A 20,921-nucleotide genomic window follows, 5' to 3' on the forward strand; every position below is an offset into this window, starting at 1 on the left:
GCTATCATCCATAGTTAGATCAAAGTTTATTATGAGATACTATGATTTAACCCATAAACAAATATTATGAAAATACAACAGGGTTTGTATAAATACATTATGCAACCTGCCACATTTCCCTTCAACCTATTTCCCCAACCAAATGTTTTCTAATCAACTCTTGAGGACCATACGGTATATATACATCATGTGTTCATGTAATTATGATCATGTAAGTCTCTGTGATTAGAAAATAACACTCTGACCGACACAAATACAAAACATTCTGTGTTTATATTCACAAATAATACATTTCTATCTAAAGCATCTGTCAAATTTTCATAAACTTTGATGGGAATTAAACACAGTTATTTTTCCTACAGTTTTATTATCAATTTATGAAATTCAAGGCGTGCTTGAACACTGAGGTGAAGCCAGAACATTTTCATGGACAGCCTTAATGGAACTTACAGTACACTCATCATTTACATGCCCGATACATGAAAGTGAATCTCAGAGGCGTGGGGTTGGCCTTTTACTCACACACATGTGGTCGATGGTGACCATGTAACCATTCTTCTCACTATCTGCGTCGAGATTCACACTGAAACACGACAGACCAAAACAAAACGAGCCTACGCAATATATTTCAACTGGTATTACATAAGGTGAGTCTAAATCCAACTTCACTTTCATTTATCAAATATCATGATTGCTTTTTAATTCTGTGGTCGTCATCCAGGATGGACTGGACGCTTATGGTGCTCTGTGGCATACTGGTGTCTGGCCTCAGCCAAAATCCACCGTGGTTCGACAACATCACAACAGATCTATTCAGATCTCCTGGAGATATTATGATCGGAGGAATTTTTCCCATTAAAGAACTCACTAGCAACTTGAGCCAACGTGTTACACCAGATGATGTTCACTGCGACAGGTAAAATCTCTAAAGAATTAAAAATACGATCCCCTTGTCGTTTTCTATAAACCCATTTGCATTTTTCACTTTTCAGGATCAGCTCTTACGGTCTGTCTATCTCACTGGTGATGAAGTACTGCGTGGACGAGATCAACGCTAACCCAAATCTTCTCCCTGGAATCAAACTGGGATTTGAGAACTATGACACCTGCCAGCAACCGTCCGTCGTCATGTGGCCCGTGCTACAGTTTCTCACGAGGGAAAATACAGAGGAAATGGACATCTCCTGTAACTACACTGACTACAAGCCTCGCGTTATAGCTATCATAGGCCCAAACAACTCGGAGCTGGTGCCGGTCATAGGAAAGCTAATTGGATTTTTCTTGATGCCGCTGGTAAGTTGCCTTTAAAATTTACAATTTGTCACACAAAACTATTACATTTAAAATAAGAATTTAGTACAATAAAGAAAATATCCTACCATCGAGCATTTATATCACATGACAGATTAGCTATGGAGCCACCAGCGACACATTCAGTGACAAAGACACGTTCCCATCTTTCATGCGTACGGTCCCCAGCGATCGCTGGCAGGCTACCGCCATAGTGCAACTTTTAAAACAGTTTCAGTGGAACTGGGTGTCGGTGGTAGGCAGCGATGAGGAGTATGGTCAGAGTGGTCAGCAGCTGTTCTCCAGCATGGCCAATGACGGGTCCATCTGTGTGGCCTATCAAGGTTTGATTCCTGTCTACAGCGACCCCAAGCCAATGATAACAGAGATACTTGACCACATTGTGGAAGCCAAAGTAGGAGTAGTGGTGGTCTTCTCTCTCCCCAATCCGGCCAGAGACTTCTTCGCAGAGGTAAAAGCTTTACATTTACATTTACGCATTTGGCGAGTTACAGTGCATTACAAGCTATACGTTTTATCAGTATTTGTGCTGCTATCATACACTATAAAAATATTTTTATGAGTTTTGGTTCTGTTTGGGCCACCAGTTAATTTCAGTTTAAAATCTGGATCCTAAAGCCTAACCAGTAACCAGAACTGTATTTTTTGTGCATATCAACATTACGCTACAAATGCTGTCAAGTTTGTACTTTTGTTCATACAGAAAGTTTGTATGAACAAAAGTTTGTTTTCCATACAGAAAGTTTGATATGTTTGTAGCCTAGTATTCTTGCTTAGCCTTCTTACTAAAGGTTTGGGAACCATGGTCGTTTTGAATGTCCAAGGACCGCCCTATGACTAACACGGAAAGAAAACAATCTCGTTTTAGGCCGGTCGTTCCCGAAAGTCGCTTATTATTCGCATAAAGTTTACCGGTAACTGTTCACAACTTTGTCACGTAACTAGACACGCCCACTTCTTGCCACCAACGTTGGTTGTGTCTACAAAAATTGCCAAGCTTTCATTGAAATTTAGAGAACTAGTTGTTGGCGTTGTGCTTACGATTGAATGAATACCTAATAATTAATAAGTTAAAAATATGACTTTCTGCAATTGCAAACTGAAAAATATGAAAAATGCCTAAAATAATAATATTGTCGTTGTCTTAAATGAGAATGTTTAAAATGCAAGTTTTAAAATAAATTTTCAATGAGTATTATAAAATAAATGCACTAGATTAAATAATATTCATGTACACACTGCAAAAAATAATTTTCAAGAAAAAAAATCTTAGTATTTTCGTCTTGTTTTCAGTAAAAATATCTAAAAATTCTAAAATCAATATGTATTTTCTTGATGAGCAAAATGACCCAAATGGGTCTAGTTTTTAGACCAAAAATATCAAATGTAAGTGATTTTGTGTATAAAACAAGCAAAAAAATCTGCCAATGGGGTAAGCAAATTTTTCTTGAATTTTTCTTGAATTTAGTGTTTAAGAAAAATTTTCAAGATTTTTTTTGCTTACCCCATTGGCAGATTTTTTGCTTGATTATGCACAAAATCACTTAAATTTTATATTTTTGGTCTAAAAACTAGACTTATTTTCTTGGGTCGTTTTGCTCATCAAGAAAAAGCATCTTAATTTAAGAATTTTAGATATTTGTACCGTAAACAAGACAAAAATACTAAGAATTTTTTTCTTGAAAATCATTTTTTGCAGTGTACACTGCAAAAAATTATTTTCAAGAAAAAAATTCTTAGTATTTTTATCTGGTTTTCATTTTTCAAAATTACCTAAGAAAAAATAAGTCTAGTTTTTAGACAAAAAATATACAACTTAAGTGAATTTCTGCTTAAAACAAGGAAAAATATCTGCCAATGGGGTGAGAAAAACAATCTTGAAATAAGTTGACTTTTTCCTAAACACAAGAAGTTTTCTCACCCCATTTTTGCAGTGTGATTAAACTCACACTTAAATATTTATTCCAGTATCAAGATGACAAAATATTTGTACATAATTATAAATAATTATTTTTTTAAATATTGCATTTTTATTTTTATTTATTTATATTAATAAAATGTTGCAGATTTTGTTTTCTCACAATATAATATTAAATGAGCAGTTCAAATCAGATGCTATAAAACAACTGTTCATTCTGTGAAATATATAATGCAATGATACGCTTAGATACAGTATAAATAATTTAAAGATCAATTCAAGATGAATCATTACTAATGTGATACTAGCAAAGTACAGTATGTAGATATATGCGCCACCTGGTGGATAGAAGAAGCAAGATCAACCGCATGAAAAACATGCATTCTTATACGCAACATCAGTATCTTAAAGGAGGGAGTCGAGCAGAGTACCAAAACACACATGTAGCCAATCAACAGTATGGGTGTCTCTACTAACCGACCTCGTTCCCTGGGTTGGGTATGTGTGGGGCGGATCTATAAAAAGAAGGTCCCGATTCTATTGGGAAGGGGCGTGTTTATTAAGGTGATTTCAAATATCAAAATTGGCTTTCAGAGATCATGCACCCCGCCTTTAATTTCTTGTGACATTGCTGTGTTGATTTCATCGTTTATTCTGTCCGTGTATTCTTTGTAATGTACACAGGTGCACTGTTATTAAAGCAAAAAAATGCAACCTGTTAATGACAAATTGGTCCACCAATGTGATACTCGAATTTTTCGTCACCGTTCCCTCCCCGAACACCTGCCAGATCGTTCATCCTACTTTGTTCCAGTTGTTCAAAATGTACAAATTAAAAGTAAAATAAGTGATTCTCTACAAAAGCATTTTTTGTTATGCTGATTAAAAGTCTCCCAATGATATGACAGCATGTGTTCCCTATCACTCACAGCATGTGTTTGCATACCACTGCGCAGCCTGTTTACGTAGACATCATACATCTGCGCGTTCACGAGTGAGAATAGCAGGCAATTTTCATGCATTTTGAGGTGGTGATGCTTTGGGCATCAATTCAAATGCTGCCACATATCAGATTCTGTATGGGCATGTGTACACTTGCATAGCATGTTTTGGGCTTAAGGGGGGTTTTGTGATACTTGTGATCACTACCTGGACAGGTTATCAGAAGGAACATGACAGGAGTCTGGGTTGCAAGCTCATCATGGGGTCTGAACGATGTTGTGTCCAGCCTGCCTGGCATCAACACTATAGGCACAATACTGGCATTTGCAGACATCACTAGAAATCTTAGCCTGTTTACCCCTTACGTCCGAGAGCTCTTCACAAAAGTAGAGAACGAGAGCCAACAGTCGACTTACCAGCAGCCGGACCCAAACAGCTCACCTCTGGACAACCCTTGTCCTGCATGCAGCCAAGTCACCAAAGCCAACATAAGCATGGTGGAGACAAATGTTGTCCAGCGAACGGCTTTCAGTGTGTACACTGCCATCTACTGTGTGGCACACGCACTTCATGACCTGCTGGGATGCAATGCCAGCCAATGTTCAGTAAATCCCAGCTCACAAAAAGTCTATCCATGGCAGGTAATCACAAAGATATTTGCTGTAAACTGTTGTTTTGAGCCTTTAAATGTACCAACAGGAACGTATTCTAATAATCTTTCCTACAGTTGTTACAGAAGCTCCGAAATGTTAACATGAATATACAGGGAATCCTTTTAAAGTTTGATGATAAAGGCAATCCAAACTTTGGCTACGATATGCTGCAATGGATCTTTAATGGCAGTACTGTAAAATTTCATGCGATTGGATCTTTTAATCAGACGCTTAATGTTCAAACACAAAAGATAAAATGGCACACGGCAAATTCTAAGGTAGGATCAACACATACACAATTGCTAAACACAATTTACTACTACGCATAACAACAATGCTAGCTGCGTCTTATAACTGACATTAATTGGCACCGTCCCTTTAACAGGTGCCATCATCCACCTGCTCCTCAAACTGTGAGGTAGGACAGGTGCGCAGGGTTAAAGGTTTTCAATCCTGCTGTTTCGACTGCATTGACTGTAAGGAAGGAACTTATTTGAACAGAACAGGTACACGGGCACAACACCCTAAACTCTAACTGTGGGTTCACACCAGACGCAAGTTCAACGATTTGCGCGAGTAGATTACAATCAAAGTCAATGCAAAGACGCGATCGGCGATGTGAATGCGGGTTTGCCGCAAAAACATGCGCTATTCGTCTTAAATGCGTTGAAAATATTCAACTCGAGCGAAATATTCGCATGACACGAAATTAAATCACGTAATTAAGCTAGAGCGGGTAACGCGATGACCCGTGTTTGGTGTGTACGTAGCATAAGGCCTATTTTTAAAAATCTTGTCCACACAAGCATAGTTTAAAAAAAATCTCACTTCACATAAAAATGCAAAAACACTTACAAAGCACTGTCAAGAGTATGCTAAACCAACAGGTGGCGATATAGCGATATAGTTGGCCAATCAGAAGCATGAAAAAAGATTATTATCATTCCAGTCGGCTAAAGCTAAAAGTATAGTTCAGTTTTTACGCATACGCCAGGGGCCACGTACAGTGCGCGTAACGCAAAAATTCGTCATCATAATACGGACACCGCTGGATTTTTGTTAACGTGCATACTTTGTGCGCATAGCTGGCGCATACAGGGGAATGTAGTATGTAGCCTAGGCGATGCATTGCATTTTGTCGCAATGCGCATGCGTCAAACGTCTGAGTAATATAAACTACTTTTTGCAAGGCTGTGCATTTGACCGTGAACTATGTTCGCATTCAGGTAAAAAACAAACTAGCTTAAAGCTAGAAGTAAAGTTATGTTTTTATGCATACGCGAGGGTCCGACAACGTTTTTTGTAACTGCGCATACTTTTGGAAAATGTAGTATGTCACAATTCGCATGCTATGCTTTGCAAGCCCATTTCGTTCAAATGTGCATGGACACAAAAATAAAAAATATTATGAGCTTAACAACATGGCACACCGAAGACGGGTGCACAGAATCGCCTGATGTAAACAAAGGAAATTACGCCGCACAGTCTGACGTCAAAGAAAGGGTAGTCGCATAGAAAAACTGTGCTTTTAAAAACACCAGTGTTCATGTGGACAGGGCCTAAAAACTATGGCCATTGTTTTCCAATAAATAAAAAAAATCTTGAAGTTATTAAGTCGTTTTTATTCAAATAATAAAAGTTAGTTTACGGTTGCAAAAAGGAAATCGATTTACAGATGGTCTAACAGAAAATAATTCAAAGTTATTTTAGCAAATAGTTGCTCTTGCTTTTTACTTTATATGCATAAATTAATTTATCTGATTTTGAGAAATCTCAGTTGGAATACAATACAAAAATTCTATTTTACAATAACTTAAATAACAAAATGTAGATCTGATAATCCGAGCTTAATATCTACACATTTTGGCATTCAACACATGTTTTTTTGACTGCTCATGTCTTTATGATGTTGACTAACCTTATTTGTCTCTTCCAATTAAAAGATGATATCCAATGCACATTATGTCCTGTCGGCAAATGGTCCACCCTACGTAGCACCAGCTGTGTCTTTCCCGTCTATACTTACCTGGATTGGCTCCAATTTGAGTCCATAGCAATCCTGCTGGCTGGAATTTTGGTACTTGCATCACATGCATGGGTAGGGATTCATTTTTTCAAGAACAGAGGAACTCCAATGGTGAAAATCGCTGGGGGGTCATTGAGCAGCCTTACCCTGTTGAGCCTATCAGCACAATGTGTCAGCCTGGTGCTGTTCCTGGGTCAGCCGAATGACATTGCATGCCGTCTACAGCAACCCCTGAACGTCTTCTTTCCTTCTGTGGCCCTCTCGGTCATCCTCAGCAGTTCCCTTCAGGTAATCTACAAAAACGTAAAGTGAAAACAGTGGTTTGCAACTAGTGGGATGTGACTAAAAACTTTTCACACGATAGAAGTTGAGTATCAAAAACACTCTAGCAAAAACGCAATGTTTAAAAATGTCTATATACACTGTCTTCCTCTACTTGTCAGATTGTCTGCGTCACAGAATTTCCCGAAAAATGCCCTGATCACCTGGAAAATCTTCGCGAACGAGTAAGCTGGTTTGTGGTTCTGGGTTGCTGTGGGGTCCAAGCCGGGCTGTGCGGTTGGTATGTCAAAGAAGGTCCTTCCCTAACCCAATTCCTCACCAGTTTGGAGGTGAACTACGTGACAAGATTTCTGCGCTGTCCAGTGGAGCCCTTGTTGAACTTTGGCTTGATGATCGGATTCAATGTGCTACTGGCACTGGTATCATTCATGTCCACCTTCATGGCTTTAAAACCACCTGGACAATACAACCTCGCCAGGGACATCACAATCTCCTCCTTGATTTACTGTGTAATGTGGGTGATGTTTATCCCCACCTACACAAGTCTAAATGATAAGTATAAATCTGTAGCTCAAGCAGTGGTCAGTTTAGGTAGTAATGTGGGTTTGATACTCACTTATTTTTACCCAAAATGCCAACTGCTAGTCAAACAGCCCGAACTCAACACAGACGATCACTTTCGCACATTTTTAGAAGGGCCACCGCCACCTGAAGAGCCACCTGAAGCGCAACCTGAACAAAACCATTAAAGCCCTCATTTATTGCTGAAATAACCTCTAATATAAAGTTTATTTTGAGATAATGATCATCTGACTGTACATTTTCTCTTACATATGATTAATATTAGTAGTGGTTTTGTTCATAACATGTTACCCAATGTGAAAACCTAGGTAAAGTCTTTTTGTGTGTGATTTATTTTCAACATAAAATGATCATACATAATGTAATGAAAAATAATGTACAATAAATTGTTGGTGTCCCCAGAGTATGTATGTAGGTTTTAGCTCAAAATATCATATAGATAATTTATTATAATAACATGTGAAAATTGCCACTTTGTAGGTGTGAGCAAAAATGTGCCTTTTTGGGTGTGTCCTTTAAAATGTAAATGAGCTGATATTTGCACTAAATAGCAGTGCCGTGGTTGGATAGTGTAGATTAAGGGGCGGTATTATCCCCTTCTGACATCACAGGGGAGCCAAATTTCAATGACCTATTTTTTTCACATGCTTGCAGAGAATGGTTTACCACAACTAAGTTACTGGGCTGATCTTTTCACATTTTCTAGGTTGATAGAAGCACAGGGGACACAATTATAGCACTTAAACATAAAAAAGTCAGATTTTCATGATATGTCCCCTTTACTTTTGACAAAGTAAGGTCATGTCAAAGATTGAAATCAGTGAGGGAAATGAAATTTTATGATCCAAATCTCATCATTAGATCATGAGACTTTACCCTGGATTTCACAGAAAGAGTCAGGTATGAATGATAGCAATAATAGTTATTGTTTATAATTATTTATTTGTTTAGCAGACTTTACACAAGATTGTAGCAAAATGTAACAAATAATTTAGAAATAATTAATAATGTACAAAATAGAAGTTAATATAATATAAAAAGTGTTTAATTTTATATTCAAACAATGTAATAAAGCTGACTTATAAAGACGTTGTCCTGTGCACGTGTGTGTTGTTGTGATATAGCGCCCTCTACAGATCTTTACACTGTACTTCCTTAGAAACTGTTGCTAACAACTTTGCCCATATGACACGGAAAAAAGCACAACCACCACAAAACTGATAACAGCAGCGTTTAAGGTAAGATAACAAATGTGTCATTTATTTACCTGAGCATATCTTAATGTGAGGATACATAGATCCAACTTAAGAAACAAAATGTACGTCTAAACTAAATAGCGTAATTTTATATTTTGTAAGCTTATATAAGTCATATTTTCTACTGATTAACAGTTTTTAATATATGATCATATATCGTTTTAATTAATCGATATAAATTAAATAGTTACAAAGGAGCGAGTGTGCCATGTCGCAGTACTGGTGTAACTGTTAACGTTAACTGAGGTAATACCATGGTATTTTGATAAATAGTAACTACGATGGCCTTATTCAAATTGTATGTACATTACGTTACTTCAAAATGCGTCAATGAATACTATTGTATGCCTAAAACCATGGCAATATTATGGTAATGTTACTAATTATACTGAAGTAACACGACAGTATAATTTAAAATGAAATATTAGAAATGCAGTAACGTTACCTCAGGTCATTAACTTACCACACAAGCAGAATCTTCACGCTTTAGTTGTCCTCAGATATTACTTCATACACTCTTTAACTTTTTGTCATCATGTGTTTTTAGATTTTCGGTTTAGGGACACATTTATTGACGAAGAATAATAATCCACGGATTTGAGGAAAAGGTAAATTAAGCTAGTCACGGTCTATAGATGCATTGTGGGATCGGGGCGCTGCTAGAACCGTTAGGCGAATGACATCACAGTATCGCGAGAGCAATTCCACAGCAGACTCTCCTTTTTATTTCTCGAATCGCTCTCGCGGTGTTTTGATGTCATCTGCTTGTCGTTTCTTGCAGCGCACGTGAAGTAGTAGAGTTGAAACGTACGTAGGCCGTTTCTCCATCCGAAGGCTGCAGCATTACATTCGCAGTTCATAAGCATATTACAACAATTTACGATTAACTAAGAATAACAGTCAACTTTATAATGGTTTATGTTTTGAAATAAGACCGTTTTGAGGACGTATGCTACAAATGGGATATTTGGAGGCTGTAGTCTTCGGATTGAGACACGGCCTATTGCAACGGAGAAAGTGCACGAGACAACATGTCCCTAAGGTTTAACGTACAGCAACGTTACATTATATAGACTTAAAATGTATGAATTATTTAAAATAATTTATTTATTTATAGTATTATCACTCTTTATATGATACAGATTTGTCACATGGGTAAAATTTTGAGTCAGTTATTGGATATTATCTGTACTAAAATGCTGGTTTCAAACATTAAGTGCAAATCTGTGTAAAGATTGAATGCTTTCTGTAAAAACTTATCCTAGTCACTAGACTCCAAGTACTAGTACTCACTAGTATAGCCTACATTCAAATGGTTAACTGTATAAATAAATGTTTTTTAACTGAATTTTTTATAGTCAGGCGCCGACTGGTTGTTACATTGTTACTGGGGCAAGTTGTCACTTGTTTTATGTGCTGTAATGTTTCATATTTTTGTTTAAAGCTGCATTTATGTATAGATATTTTTCATTTCAAAGCCACTATATTTGGTTTGTACCTCAGTTACTGCATTCATCATCATCATCATGCCTCGGGGAAGAGCGAACAGCGCACTCTCTGACAGCAGTGACCTGGATTTTGATGGAATTGGTAAGCACATCAAAAAAGTTTTATTGGGTAATATTAAGATTTTCTAATGAGGAATATGCAGCAAGCGATTCTTACAGTATTTGAATGTGTGTGTTTGCGTCTCCAGCTGAAACAGAGATGGCAAAGCTTCAGAGACAGTTTCGTATGACGGATGGTGATCGTCAGGCCTACACCATCCAGTCACAGGACATTATCCGCAAACAGAGGTCAGTCCCAAACGCACCCTCTTCTGTCATTCTGTGTGTATTGTGTTTGTGGGGTTACTTAATTCTTTTCTTTCCCCAAAATTAATTCCATACATTTGGGGATTTATGTTTACGTTATTGCATTTGGCGGACGATCTTTAATACTGCATTTATACATTTACTTATCAGTATGTATATGTATGTGTTCCCTGATACCTACATGCATTGGTAACAAAATGCTGCACCAATTGAGTCACAGTAAAACTACAGGGGATATCAAAAAACAATTAATACATATATAGACAAGTGTAAAAATAATTTATGAATTCTAACATGCACATTTTTATCTGTTAAACTTAGTATTTTATGTATTGCATGTATTGCTGTTCCTGTAATTCAGTTGGTAGAGCATTGCAAAGGTGTGCAAGGCTTAGGGAACACGCATAGTTATCAAAAAATATATGGACTGTTAGTGCATCATATTTTGTCTACTGTATTGTAGGTAAAGGTGTGTTTTAGTGTAATGTAGTTAGTTTCCTTTTGCATGTGCACAGGCAGGAGATTTCTAAACTGCGTGAGGAACAGGAGGAACTGCTGCGCAGTCTGCGTGTGTCCGAAAGTCAGACGCGCAGACAGAGCGACAGTCAGGACATTCAGAGTCTGAGATCACTGCTGGACCAAAGAGACGCACTGGACGAGCAGCTGGAGAAAGAAAGACAAACTCAATCACAGCTGGAACAGGAGGTGCAGATTAACCCCCTAAATGCATACATGCATGTCAATGCACTTATACAGTATTTAAGTATGGTGCTTTTTGCAATGTTGCATTTTTCCAAACAGCTTTATATGAAAGTCAAAGCTTAAAAAAAGGGAAATTATTAAATATGTAGTATATAGAATATAATATATTATATAGTCGATTTATTATATATAATATATCAAACATTTAGTCAATTAATATGATAAATAACAACAGGTTTCATATTAAACATATATTAGACATTTCTTCAATCTTACATGGAAATGCATGGGATGCTGGTATATTACAAAAAATCTTAAAATGTTTAACCAAGAAAACCGCCACCAGGATCATTTGTTTCTGTTTGATCCCAGGGAACAGACATACTGATAAAAAGTTAGCTACCTTATAATGTACTGTAAGTCGCTTTGGATAAAACTGTCTGTCTGCCAGATATGTAGCTTTGCTGGTGAACATGATGCTTGTGTTGAAATAGCATTAAACCAGCAAGTGTAGACCTGCCTGGACCAGTATGGGAAGTATTTGTGCAGGTTTGAACTGGTCCTTTTGGCCAGTTGCCTACGTTTATGTGTAAGACGTTTATTTTGTCTTTAGATCATGGATATGGACAAAAAGCTGGCAGAACTGAGGAGAGGAGAAGTCTCAGTTTCTGTAAGTGACTCATCTCAGGCCCGTCACGCTCAGAAAGCTGTTCGCACCCTGGAGAACAAACTGGACCGGGTAAACACAGAATCATACATTTATAACATGCAGTTTTAAGTGGAAGTTAGTCTCAGGCTCTGTCCCAATACCATGAGTACACTTCTGAGTACACAGGCCAAATGTAATACAGTAAATGCATACACATCTATACTGCTTCACCTAGATTGCACAGCAGCAGCAGATCCTAACCTTCTGAAACTTTTACCTAAATCTTAACCTTCTGATCTCTCTCATGAATTATTTAAACTGCAATTCATAGATTGGCCACTAGAAACAGAGTCCAAAAAGGAGTCAATCACATAGACCCTCATCATGTTAAAATGTCCAACTTTACAGCAAAAAATAAATATGTTTACATCCTGGTATCTATATGGCTAATTTTGTCCCTCATGACAACTGTGAGGGAGGTGATTTTTTTTGTAACTCACCAGTTAAAGCCTTAAAGTCCTGCCTTTTTAAGGGGGTGTGGCCACTTGAGTGACAGCCTGGATTGCTGCTGCTGTTAGTACCGTCTAGCTAGATGGGTGTGGTTTCAGCATCCAGGCACCTCAGCTCCACCTACATTTAGCCTCTTTCCCCCTTTTTGGTTATCCGGGAGTTGACGCGTGCCAAGATGGCGACATCCAGCTCCGCCCACTTTAGGCTTTAAACATGCTCTTCTTAAAACCTACGGGTGACGTTACGCACCCTACGTCCATGTTTATACAGTCTATGGCTTGGGTCTTCAACGGGGGTCCGGGGCCTTTGGGGTCCGTGGTGGTTTTTCTGGGGGTCCTGCAAAATATATTAGTTTTGAAAAAATGAAATCAGGCATCAAACAAAAATGCATTAATAGGTCAAAAATAAAAAAATATTAAAATCAAGAGCATAACACGTTCATATTATTTATTCCAGTAATGCATTATTATTAAGGATGCATGAGTAAACTTTTTCGTTATGCTTCTGCAGGCTCTTGTTCGCTTTAATGAACAGCTGACTAAAAACAGTCAGCTCAGAGAAGAGCTCGAAACCCTTCGTATGGAGCGTGTCCGATTTCAGCTGCTGCATGGTAAACTGGAAAAGGTTGGAGGATTTTTGATCATCTCCGGGATTTATCGCATCAATCTGAACATCAAACTGAACTCAAATCTTTTTTGACTTTCCATCAGAAGCTGCAGGACATTCGTAAGGACATCGGTGAAGTTATCGACATGTCAACTACAGCTTATGATACAAGGTGAGATTGATGCTTGGATACTTTTTCAAGATTTTAAAAGTAGCCATGAAATATTATAGCATTGAATGAGGATTTGTGTGTGTGTGCTTCTCCAGAGTGGAGGCTCAGGCTAAAATGAGCATGATGAAAGAGAAGGCCGTGAAGGATCTTGTACAATATTCGGCTGAGATTAAGGAGCTGGAGAGAGTCATTGCTCACGAACACAGACTCAAAGACTTCATGAGCACCAAGTGTAATGAGAGAAACGCACTAGAAGATGAAATCATGCGCAGGACTGGTGAGAACAAACCAAGGACAATGATTATGGAATTTAAATGGATTGCAAATAGTGATTCATGTTAAAGGCACAATATGTAGGATTTGTAACACTAGAGGTCGCTATCTTACAATAACAAAGTCGAAGCTTAAAGAGACTCCACTTTTTTAAAATATACTTATTTTCCACCTCCACTGGAGTTAAACATTTGATTTTTACCATTATGGAATCCATTCAGCTGATCTCCAGGTCTGGCGCTACCACTTTTAGCACAGCTTAGCATAATCCATTGAATCTGATTAGACCATTAGCGTCGCACTAAAAAATAACTAAAGTGTTTAAAACTTGCCTCTTCTGTAGTTACATAGTGTCCTAAGACCGACAGAAAATTAAAAGTTGTGATTTTCTAGACAGATATGGCTAGGAACTATACTCTCATTTTGGCGTAATAATCAAGGACTTTGCTGCTGTAACATGGCTGCAGGAGGTGCAATGATATTACGCACTGCCCGAAAATAGTCCCCTGCCATTGAAAGATACTAAGGGGACTTTTTCGGCTGCTGCGTAATATCATTGCGTCTCCTGATAGCGCAGATAACAGTGCGTCAATTAAAGAGGGAGAGGTAAACAAGGGACAAGCCAGGATTTTTTTGGGGGGGGGGGTGGTTATAAATAACGGATAATGTAAGTACACAACTCCATAAAATGTATTACACTGTGCAAGCGGTTTTGGATATTTTATTACAAAAATTGTACATATTGTGGCTTTAACTATAAGGCTTATCCTGTAAATCATCAAAATACAGAATGATTGATTGATTGGTTGGTGAATTGATTGATTGATTGCCTGACAATTCATCCAACTATGATGATGGCAGAGACGAAGGAGAGAAAGGCAGACTCTGGTGAAGAGACACTGGACACTCTTGAGGAGGTTTTCCAGAAGATTCAGAGAGTGACAGGAGAGGATGATCTGGAGATGTTGATATCAAAGTTCATTCAAGGTGAGCTGTGCAGATGTTAAAACACTGCTGTGAATCTCAATTCAACATTGTAGATTTAGTTTAGTTGAAGCTGACAAGTTGACTATCACTAATTGTTTTTCATGACCCTGTTTGCTGGTGTCTTAAAGTGGAAAATACATTTCTACACTGCAAAAAATGATTTTCAAGAAAACATTTTCTTTGTATTTTTGTCTTGTTTTCAGTAAAAAATATCTAAAAATTCTTAAATTAAAATGCTTTTTCTTGTTGAGCAAAACGACCCAAGAAAATAAGTCTAGTTTTTAAAACAAAAATATCAAATTTAAGTGATTTTGTGCATAAAACAAGAAAGAAAATTTGCCAATGGGGTAAGCAAAAAAATCTTGAACATTTTTCTTAAACACTAAATTCAAGAAAAATTTGCTTACCCCATTGGCAGATTTTTTTGCTTGTTTTATGCACAGAATCACTGAAATTTGATATTTTTGGCCTAGAAACTAGACTTAATTTCTTTGGTCGTTTTGCTCATCAAAAGCATCTTAATTTTTTGATATTTTTACTTAAAACAAGACAAAAATATTAAGTACATTTTTCTTGAAAATCAAATTCTTAAATGAAGATGCTTTTTCTTGATGAGCAAAATGATCTAAGAAAATATGTGTAGTTTTTAGACAAAAAATATACAATTTAAGTGAATTTGTGCTTAAAACAAGCAAAAATATCTGCCAATGGGGTGAAAAAAATCTTAAAATAAGTTAACTTTTTTCTTAAACACTTAATTCAAGAAAAAAATTCTTACCCCATTGGCAGATTTTTTTTTATTTTTTGCTTGTTTTAAGCACAATTTCACTTAAATTGTATATTTTTTTACTTATTTTCTTAGGTCATTTTAAGTAAGGGATAATGTAGAGGCAGCCGGTAGTTATGGGGAAATAAGCCCCGACAGTGTGATCAGGACCCGACGCGAAGCGGAGGGTCTTGTATCACACTGAAGGGGCTTATTTCCCAATAACTACCGGCTGCCTCTACATTATCCCGCTTATTACACAGCTACTTGCCACTTAAAAAAAAACTGGTCATGAATATGAATTTGAAACATTTTATTGGCATATTTGTTTTAAATTAACATTTATATCCTTCCGCGAAACTTTGCACAGATGCATAAAATGATCGTAATACCTTATTAAGATCCTCTGCTTCATACTTGTCTGTCTCCATTTTTTTGTTTTGTTTTAGCCAGTCTTTGAGAAGTTTTAATGCCCATTCTGTTTTTTTTTTGGTGTTGGCTTCGTAGCTGTCATGCTCTATTTTGTCAAGTTCAGTCTCAGTAAGCTCTCTGTGTCTTGTCGCTGTTCGTTCTTCTATCCACTGTTTAAATGTTTTGTTTTTTCCGTACATGTTAAAATGAATGTCAAAATGTTCCAGTGTTTGTCACAAGATGGCGCCAAACAGTAATCTTTATTGATCTTTATATGGCGCGGAGCGATTTTACTCGTACAAGTAGTCCGGCTATGCGTTATTATTTTGGAGCGGTTATTATTTGAAAAGAACGAACCTGCAAATGTCTCAACTGACCAATCAGAATCAAGCATTCCAGAGAGCTGTGTAATAATCATCAAGAAAATACATCTTGATTTAAGATTTTTCAGATACAGCGTTACGGTTATACAGCTAATAATGTGGGTTATTTTTTAAACAGTCGAGGACAGAAACTTTGCTCTCTTCAACTATGTGAATGAACAGAACACAGAGGCTGAGATCCTTCGAGAACAAATACATCGGGTGAGTTTACACACAAAACACTTGATCATCGTTATAAAAACAAGTTAAAAGTACCCACAACCATGACATACATATAACTGAGACATTTCCTATAAAAAATGTTATTCTGAATGTTTGATCTTTTATCTGTCTCTTCTTATTTGAGGTATTATTAAAAAGTTACATGCTGAACATTTAACAATAATGGCCTTCTATCTGCGATGCGGCTTTAATAAGACTTGTATTTGGGCTTAAACAGCTCTAGAAACAGAACCCAGGAAGCTTAAAAGATGTCCAATAGCCGTCCTAACACAGCCCAGATGTCTAGGCTACAACAAAATACAGCAAAATTTGGGTTGGCATTGAAAATTTAAAGGTGCCAAAGAATGCATTGAAATAAAATGTTAAAATGTTCTCTAATATCTACATAGAAGGTATAGCCAGACGATATTGGGTTTATATTTACCCAGACGGTGAAATGACAGCTATTGCTTGCTGGGAAAATGTATAAACTCTCATGATATGTAGTATACATGTTTTCAGATTGGTGAAGACATCGAACAGTTTCGCTTGGAAGGTCTCCAGCGGGAACGGGAATATCAGGCGGCTTTAAAGCAGATTAAAGATCTACAGAGAGAACGTGAGACACAAGTTCATCAGTTTGAAGCCCAGGCAGATGATATCAGCAAAACCCTTGATCAAATTAAAACAGGTACAAATGAAGTCTTGTTACATGGTATATAGTGGAAAACTGTGGAAAAATTTTCTCAAAAAGGTATTTTTGAGAACACCTGTTATTTACATTTTATCTGAATTGAAATGTACACTCTTCACGAGTGTAACGAGTCAAACCACAAATAAACATTTAATATATAAGATCCATGCAAAAAGACAACTGAATACGACTTAAGAGTTCAATGTGTTGGTTTTATCCTAGGGGTGGACAGTGTGTTCAGTACGATTGACTGTGACCGAGCACTGGTGGGGTCTTTGCTGAGTTCCTCTGCTGGGATTAAAGACAGTAACATCATGATCTACCTCAGCCTGGTGGAGCAGAAGACCACAGAACTGCTCACCATTCAAGCTTTCATTAACTCGAAGGTATGAAAGAAAAGATCATCCGCTATATCACCAACTTTATCTCGAGAAATAAATGAAGAGCTCAGAGCTAAACTCCACCTCCGTCAAAAATGAGATAATGATATTTGGGCTGTCAAAAGATTAATCGCGATTAATCACATACAAAATAAAAGTTTCTGTTTGCATAATATGTGTGTGTACTGTCTGTATAGATTATGTATATATAAATACACACATACATGTATAAATTTATGAAAAAAAAATATATATATATATCTCAAAATATATATAAGTATACATATAAATGTATCTTAAATACAAACATTAATGTGTGTGTATTTATATATATGTGCGATTCTTGGGAAATTAGACTTATGAGGTGTCATGAAACATTTTGATAAAAAAAGAAATGCTATCAAAATAAGAAGCATTTCTTACAAGCCTTACAAACATCTCTTCATGTACTATTTTGCACATGATTTCAAATGACATCATACAAACCAATTTTGTTGTTTTTTCCGCATTTAAGGGAAAAATTTTCATCACCATAACATGTCCATGACTGGATTTTGGTTCTTTGACATGTGAATATTTATACCGTATTAAAAAAAACTAAAAAATAAAAAGCTTCAGTGCATGTTATATTTTAAACATTTACAGTAAAGATGTGGTATTTGGTGATCATTGTAAATGTAGAGACAATAATAAGGAATATAAAATGTGTCCAAGACCAATTTTCTCATCCTCCGCAACAATTTTCAGTCATTGTTTAAGCCCTCAAGGAACTAATATTTAAAAAAAATAGTTGTAAGGGACATAATTGACTGTGACACTCAAGATTTTGTTTGTCATAGTACCTAGACAACTTTTTAGTTCTCATTACAGAAACATGAGTTTGTAAATTCATATATTTAATGTAATATCATGTTGCGGTAATAATAATTCTTGATAATAATAATCTAAAAAATTAAAATAATTCTATAGGAAATATTGTTTAAATCCTCTAAAAATAATGGTTATAGTAAGTTCAGGCCTTAATTTTATATGTGCAAAAAAAAAAATTTCTGATGCTGGACACCTCCTAAATCTGGATTTCGTGAGAATCACCCATATATAAAATAACTACACACAGCACACACACATAAATTATGCAAAAACTTTTATTTTGTATGTGATTAATCGCGATTAATCTTTTGACAGCCCTAAAGGATATAGATCAAATCCTCTCGGCGCGTATTATACGTTCATCAGATACTTTCGCTTCAAATCCGCTTCATCCCAGGCTATTCAATATATACAGCTTTGTTGGCAGAATCCAGTAAACGGCACATCGATTTTTCAGCAAAGTCTTCAAAGTACACGGAAGAAGAATTGGAGGAATGATGGTGCCTATGCATCAATATGCAGAAGGAGGTTTTTCCAAATATATCAACCCATTTTTTGAGCCTTTTTTAGAAGTGGAGATTTTTGTATGTACTTAGAGGTTTTTGCCATGAAAGACACTCAAATTTGTTAAATACAAATGAAATGACTAAAGTGAGAATTAATTACTAATAATCTTTGCCATTGCCATTAAAGTAACAAAAATGCTCAACAAGAAAACAGACGCACTTATGCCCTGTACACACTGCAAACTTGCGGGAGTGACAACCGGATTGAGATTCCCTAAATGATCGTTCCATTACCAATATTTTGATCTTTTAGGTAATACATTTCGGTTTATTATCTGATTTTTCTTGTTCGCTGTATTTTTCGTGCAAGATCTGGCAACACTAGTCAGCAAACGCTCATGCCTCTGTCATTTTTTGCACCGTGCATACAGAAAACTTTTCCCAAGTCAAGGACTAAATGTCATGTTTGTGATGCACATTTAAATACGTACTTTATAAACAACTAGTTGGTCAGTTCTGTTATGTACACACCATGCAGAGTTTCTGTAACTTTTGAATTTGTTTGTATAATGCAGTTGTCAGTCCTGTAAATTACTGAAGTATGTGTGTACAGAACAGCATTAAGCACCAAAAGGTAAAATTTAAATGCAGTGTGTCCGTGGCCTTGAGCTCTGCAAATATTGTCAGGTGTTTTTCACAGGTGTTTTATATGAGCCGTAAAAATCACCCTGCTCATTTGACTAGGTTTACTGAGTATCCTACAGATTAAACCAACATATTCATCTCCCCCGTGTCAACAGGACCTGGAGAAAAGTTACGACTCTAAGGAGGCGGCTCAGTTCCTGCTGGGTCAGAACCCAGAGATCCAGAGACAGACGGCTGTCGTCCAGCCTTCTCACTTCCGGTAAGTGAAACCAATCAGAGCGACTCACCGCAAGCCGCCCAGCCTCACTTTTACTCTGAATGTCTGTTTAAGGCACAGGGACAATGAGGTTGAGGATGCACTCACAGATGAGGAAGATCGACCTTTGACTCAGGAAGAACTCCTCGAGCACATCAGGAGGGGTGTAAGGAACACAGCTACACACTTTTACACTGTAATTTATTCACTTTGACTACAGTTGCATCGCAGTTAGTTTTTGGTGGTTTGTTGCAGGCCTTGAGCAAAAAGCGGTCGATACGTAGAGGAGGGGCCAGAGATGTAAAAACACCCAGCCCGGAGTCCAGCAGCAGAGAGCACTCACTGGAAGATTAAAACAGACTTTGTGTTTAATAATAGCAAGTAGATGAGATGTTATAACCTCATTGTAACAGAAGGGGGCAGTATGTAGCCATGTTATCAAATGCATCAGATGATATTTGGCCCTCATATCTGGGAAAATGTCTGACAGTATAAATGAAAACATATTTTCTTGTACCACAGTCTTTCGTTTTGGCTGACAGATTTACATTAAAGTGAATTCTGCAAAACCAACAATTTCCAGGTTTTATTGCGTTTTCAGTCAGAGGTCAAAGCATTTTAATCCCATCTGTTTTAGGGACTGTCTCTAATTTTAGAAACACGGCATCTAGAAATAGACGATAATTTATATTCATTATGAACACTTTCAAATCTTTGCTTTTAAATGCTCCATTTATGACAGCAATTTAAAGGGCATCAAATCCCTCGAGGATCAGCGTCTCATTTTTATGCCAGTCATGCTTAAATTACTTCCATCTCGTTTTCATCCCGTGAACACAAACTCTCTCAGATAATGCATCAGACGCAACTCAAGATGGAAGTTTAGATGCTTTGAAATTTGACCCCTTTTTAACCCCCTCCATTTGCGGCGAAATGCTTTTTGCACACGGCCCGCCTTGTTACCATGGCAACGCTCCCCTTTTTTTTCACAGAGGAGTCTCATTTCCTCATACTGACAACGGCTTCATCTCACCCACTCACAAGGACCGCCCACATCGCAGAGCGAGTGGCCAATCAGACATCATGATGACACAAAGACATCAAACTCTGCTATTTCCTATCTTTG

At 37.1% G+C, this 20,921-nt stretch overlaps 2 protein-coding genes across 3 annotated transcripts; both read left to right on the top strand.

The window, feature by feature from the left end:
* The first annotated feature begins 374 nt into the window (after positions 1–374).
* tas1r3 (taste receptor, type 1, member 3) lies at positions 375–8,717 on the top strand. The gene is made up of 9 exons (XM_065259117.2): positions 375–647; positions 722–916; positions 993–1,293; positions 1,406–1,762; positions 4,387–4,812; positions 4,899–5,102; positions 5,210–5,330; positions 6,768–7,138; positions 7,294–8,717. The coding sequence occupies exons 2-9, from the start codon at positions 723–725 to the stop codon at positions 7,879–7,881; spliced, it is 2,562 nt and encodes an 853-aa protein (XP_065115189.1). The 5' UTR covers positions 375–647; position 722; the 3' UTR covers positions 7,882–8,717.
* Positions 8,718–8,889: 172 nt separating this feature from the next.
* odad1 (outer dynein arm docking complex subunit 1) lies at positions 8,890–20,325 on the top strand. 2 transcript variants are annotated; one of them, XM_065259336.2, is made up of 16 exons: positions 8,908–8,952; positions 9,518–9,578; positions 10,474–10,560; positions 10,667–10,766; positions 11,300–11,489; positions 12,100–12,225; positions 13,156–13,269; positions 13,356–13,423; positions 13,519–13,700; positions 14,558–14,683; positions 16,362–16,444; positions 16,967–17,135; positions 17,361–17,524; positions 19,695–19,798; positions 19,871–19,961; positions 20,051–20,325. In XM_065259336.2, the coding sequence occupies exons 3-16, from the start codon at positions 10,497–10,499 to the stop codon at positions 20,147–20,149; spliced, it is 1,680 nt and encodes a 559-aa protein (XP_065115408.1). In that variant the 5' UTR covers positions 8,908–8,952; positions 9,518–9,578; positions 10,474–10,496; the 3' UTR covers positions 20,150–20,325. The 2 variants fall into 2 exon arrangements, with proteins under 2 accessions (XP_065115407.1, XP_065115408.1); XM_065259335.2 differs by lacking the exon at positions 9,518–9,578 and having other exon boundaries at positions 8,890–8,952.
* The last annotated feature ends 596 nt before the right edge of the window (positions 20,326–20,921 follow it).

This window comes from Paramisgurnus dabryanus, chromosome 14, assembly GCF_030506205.2.
Source record: "Paramisgurnus dabryanus chromosome 14, PD_genome_1.1, whole genome shotgun sequence".
Classification (NCBI taxonomy): Eukaryota; Metazoa; Chordata; class Actinopteri; order Cypriniformes; family Cobitidae; genus Paramisgurnus; species Paramisgurnus dabryanus.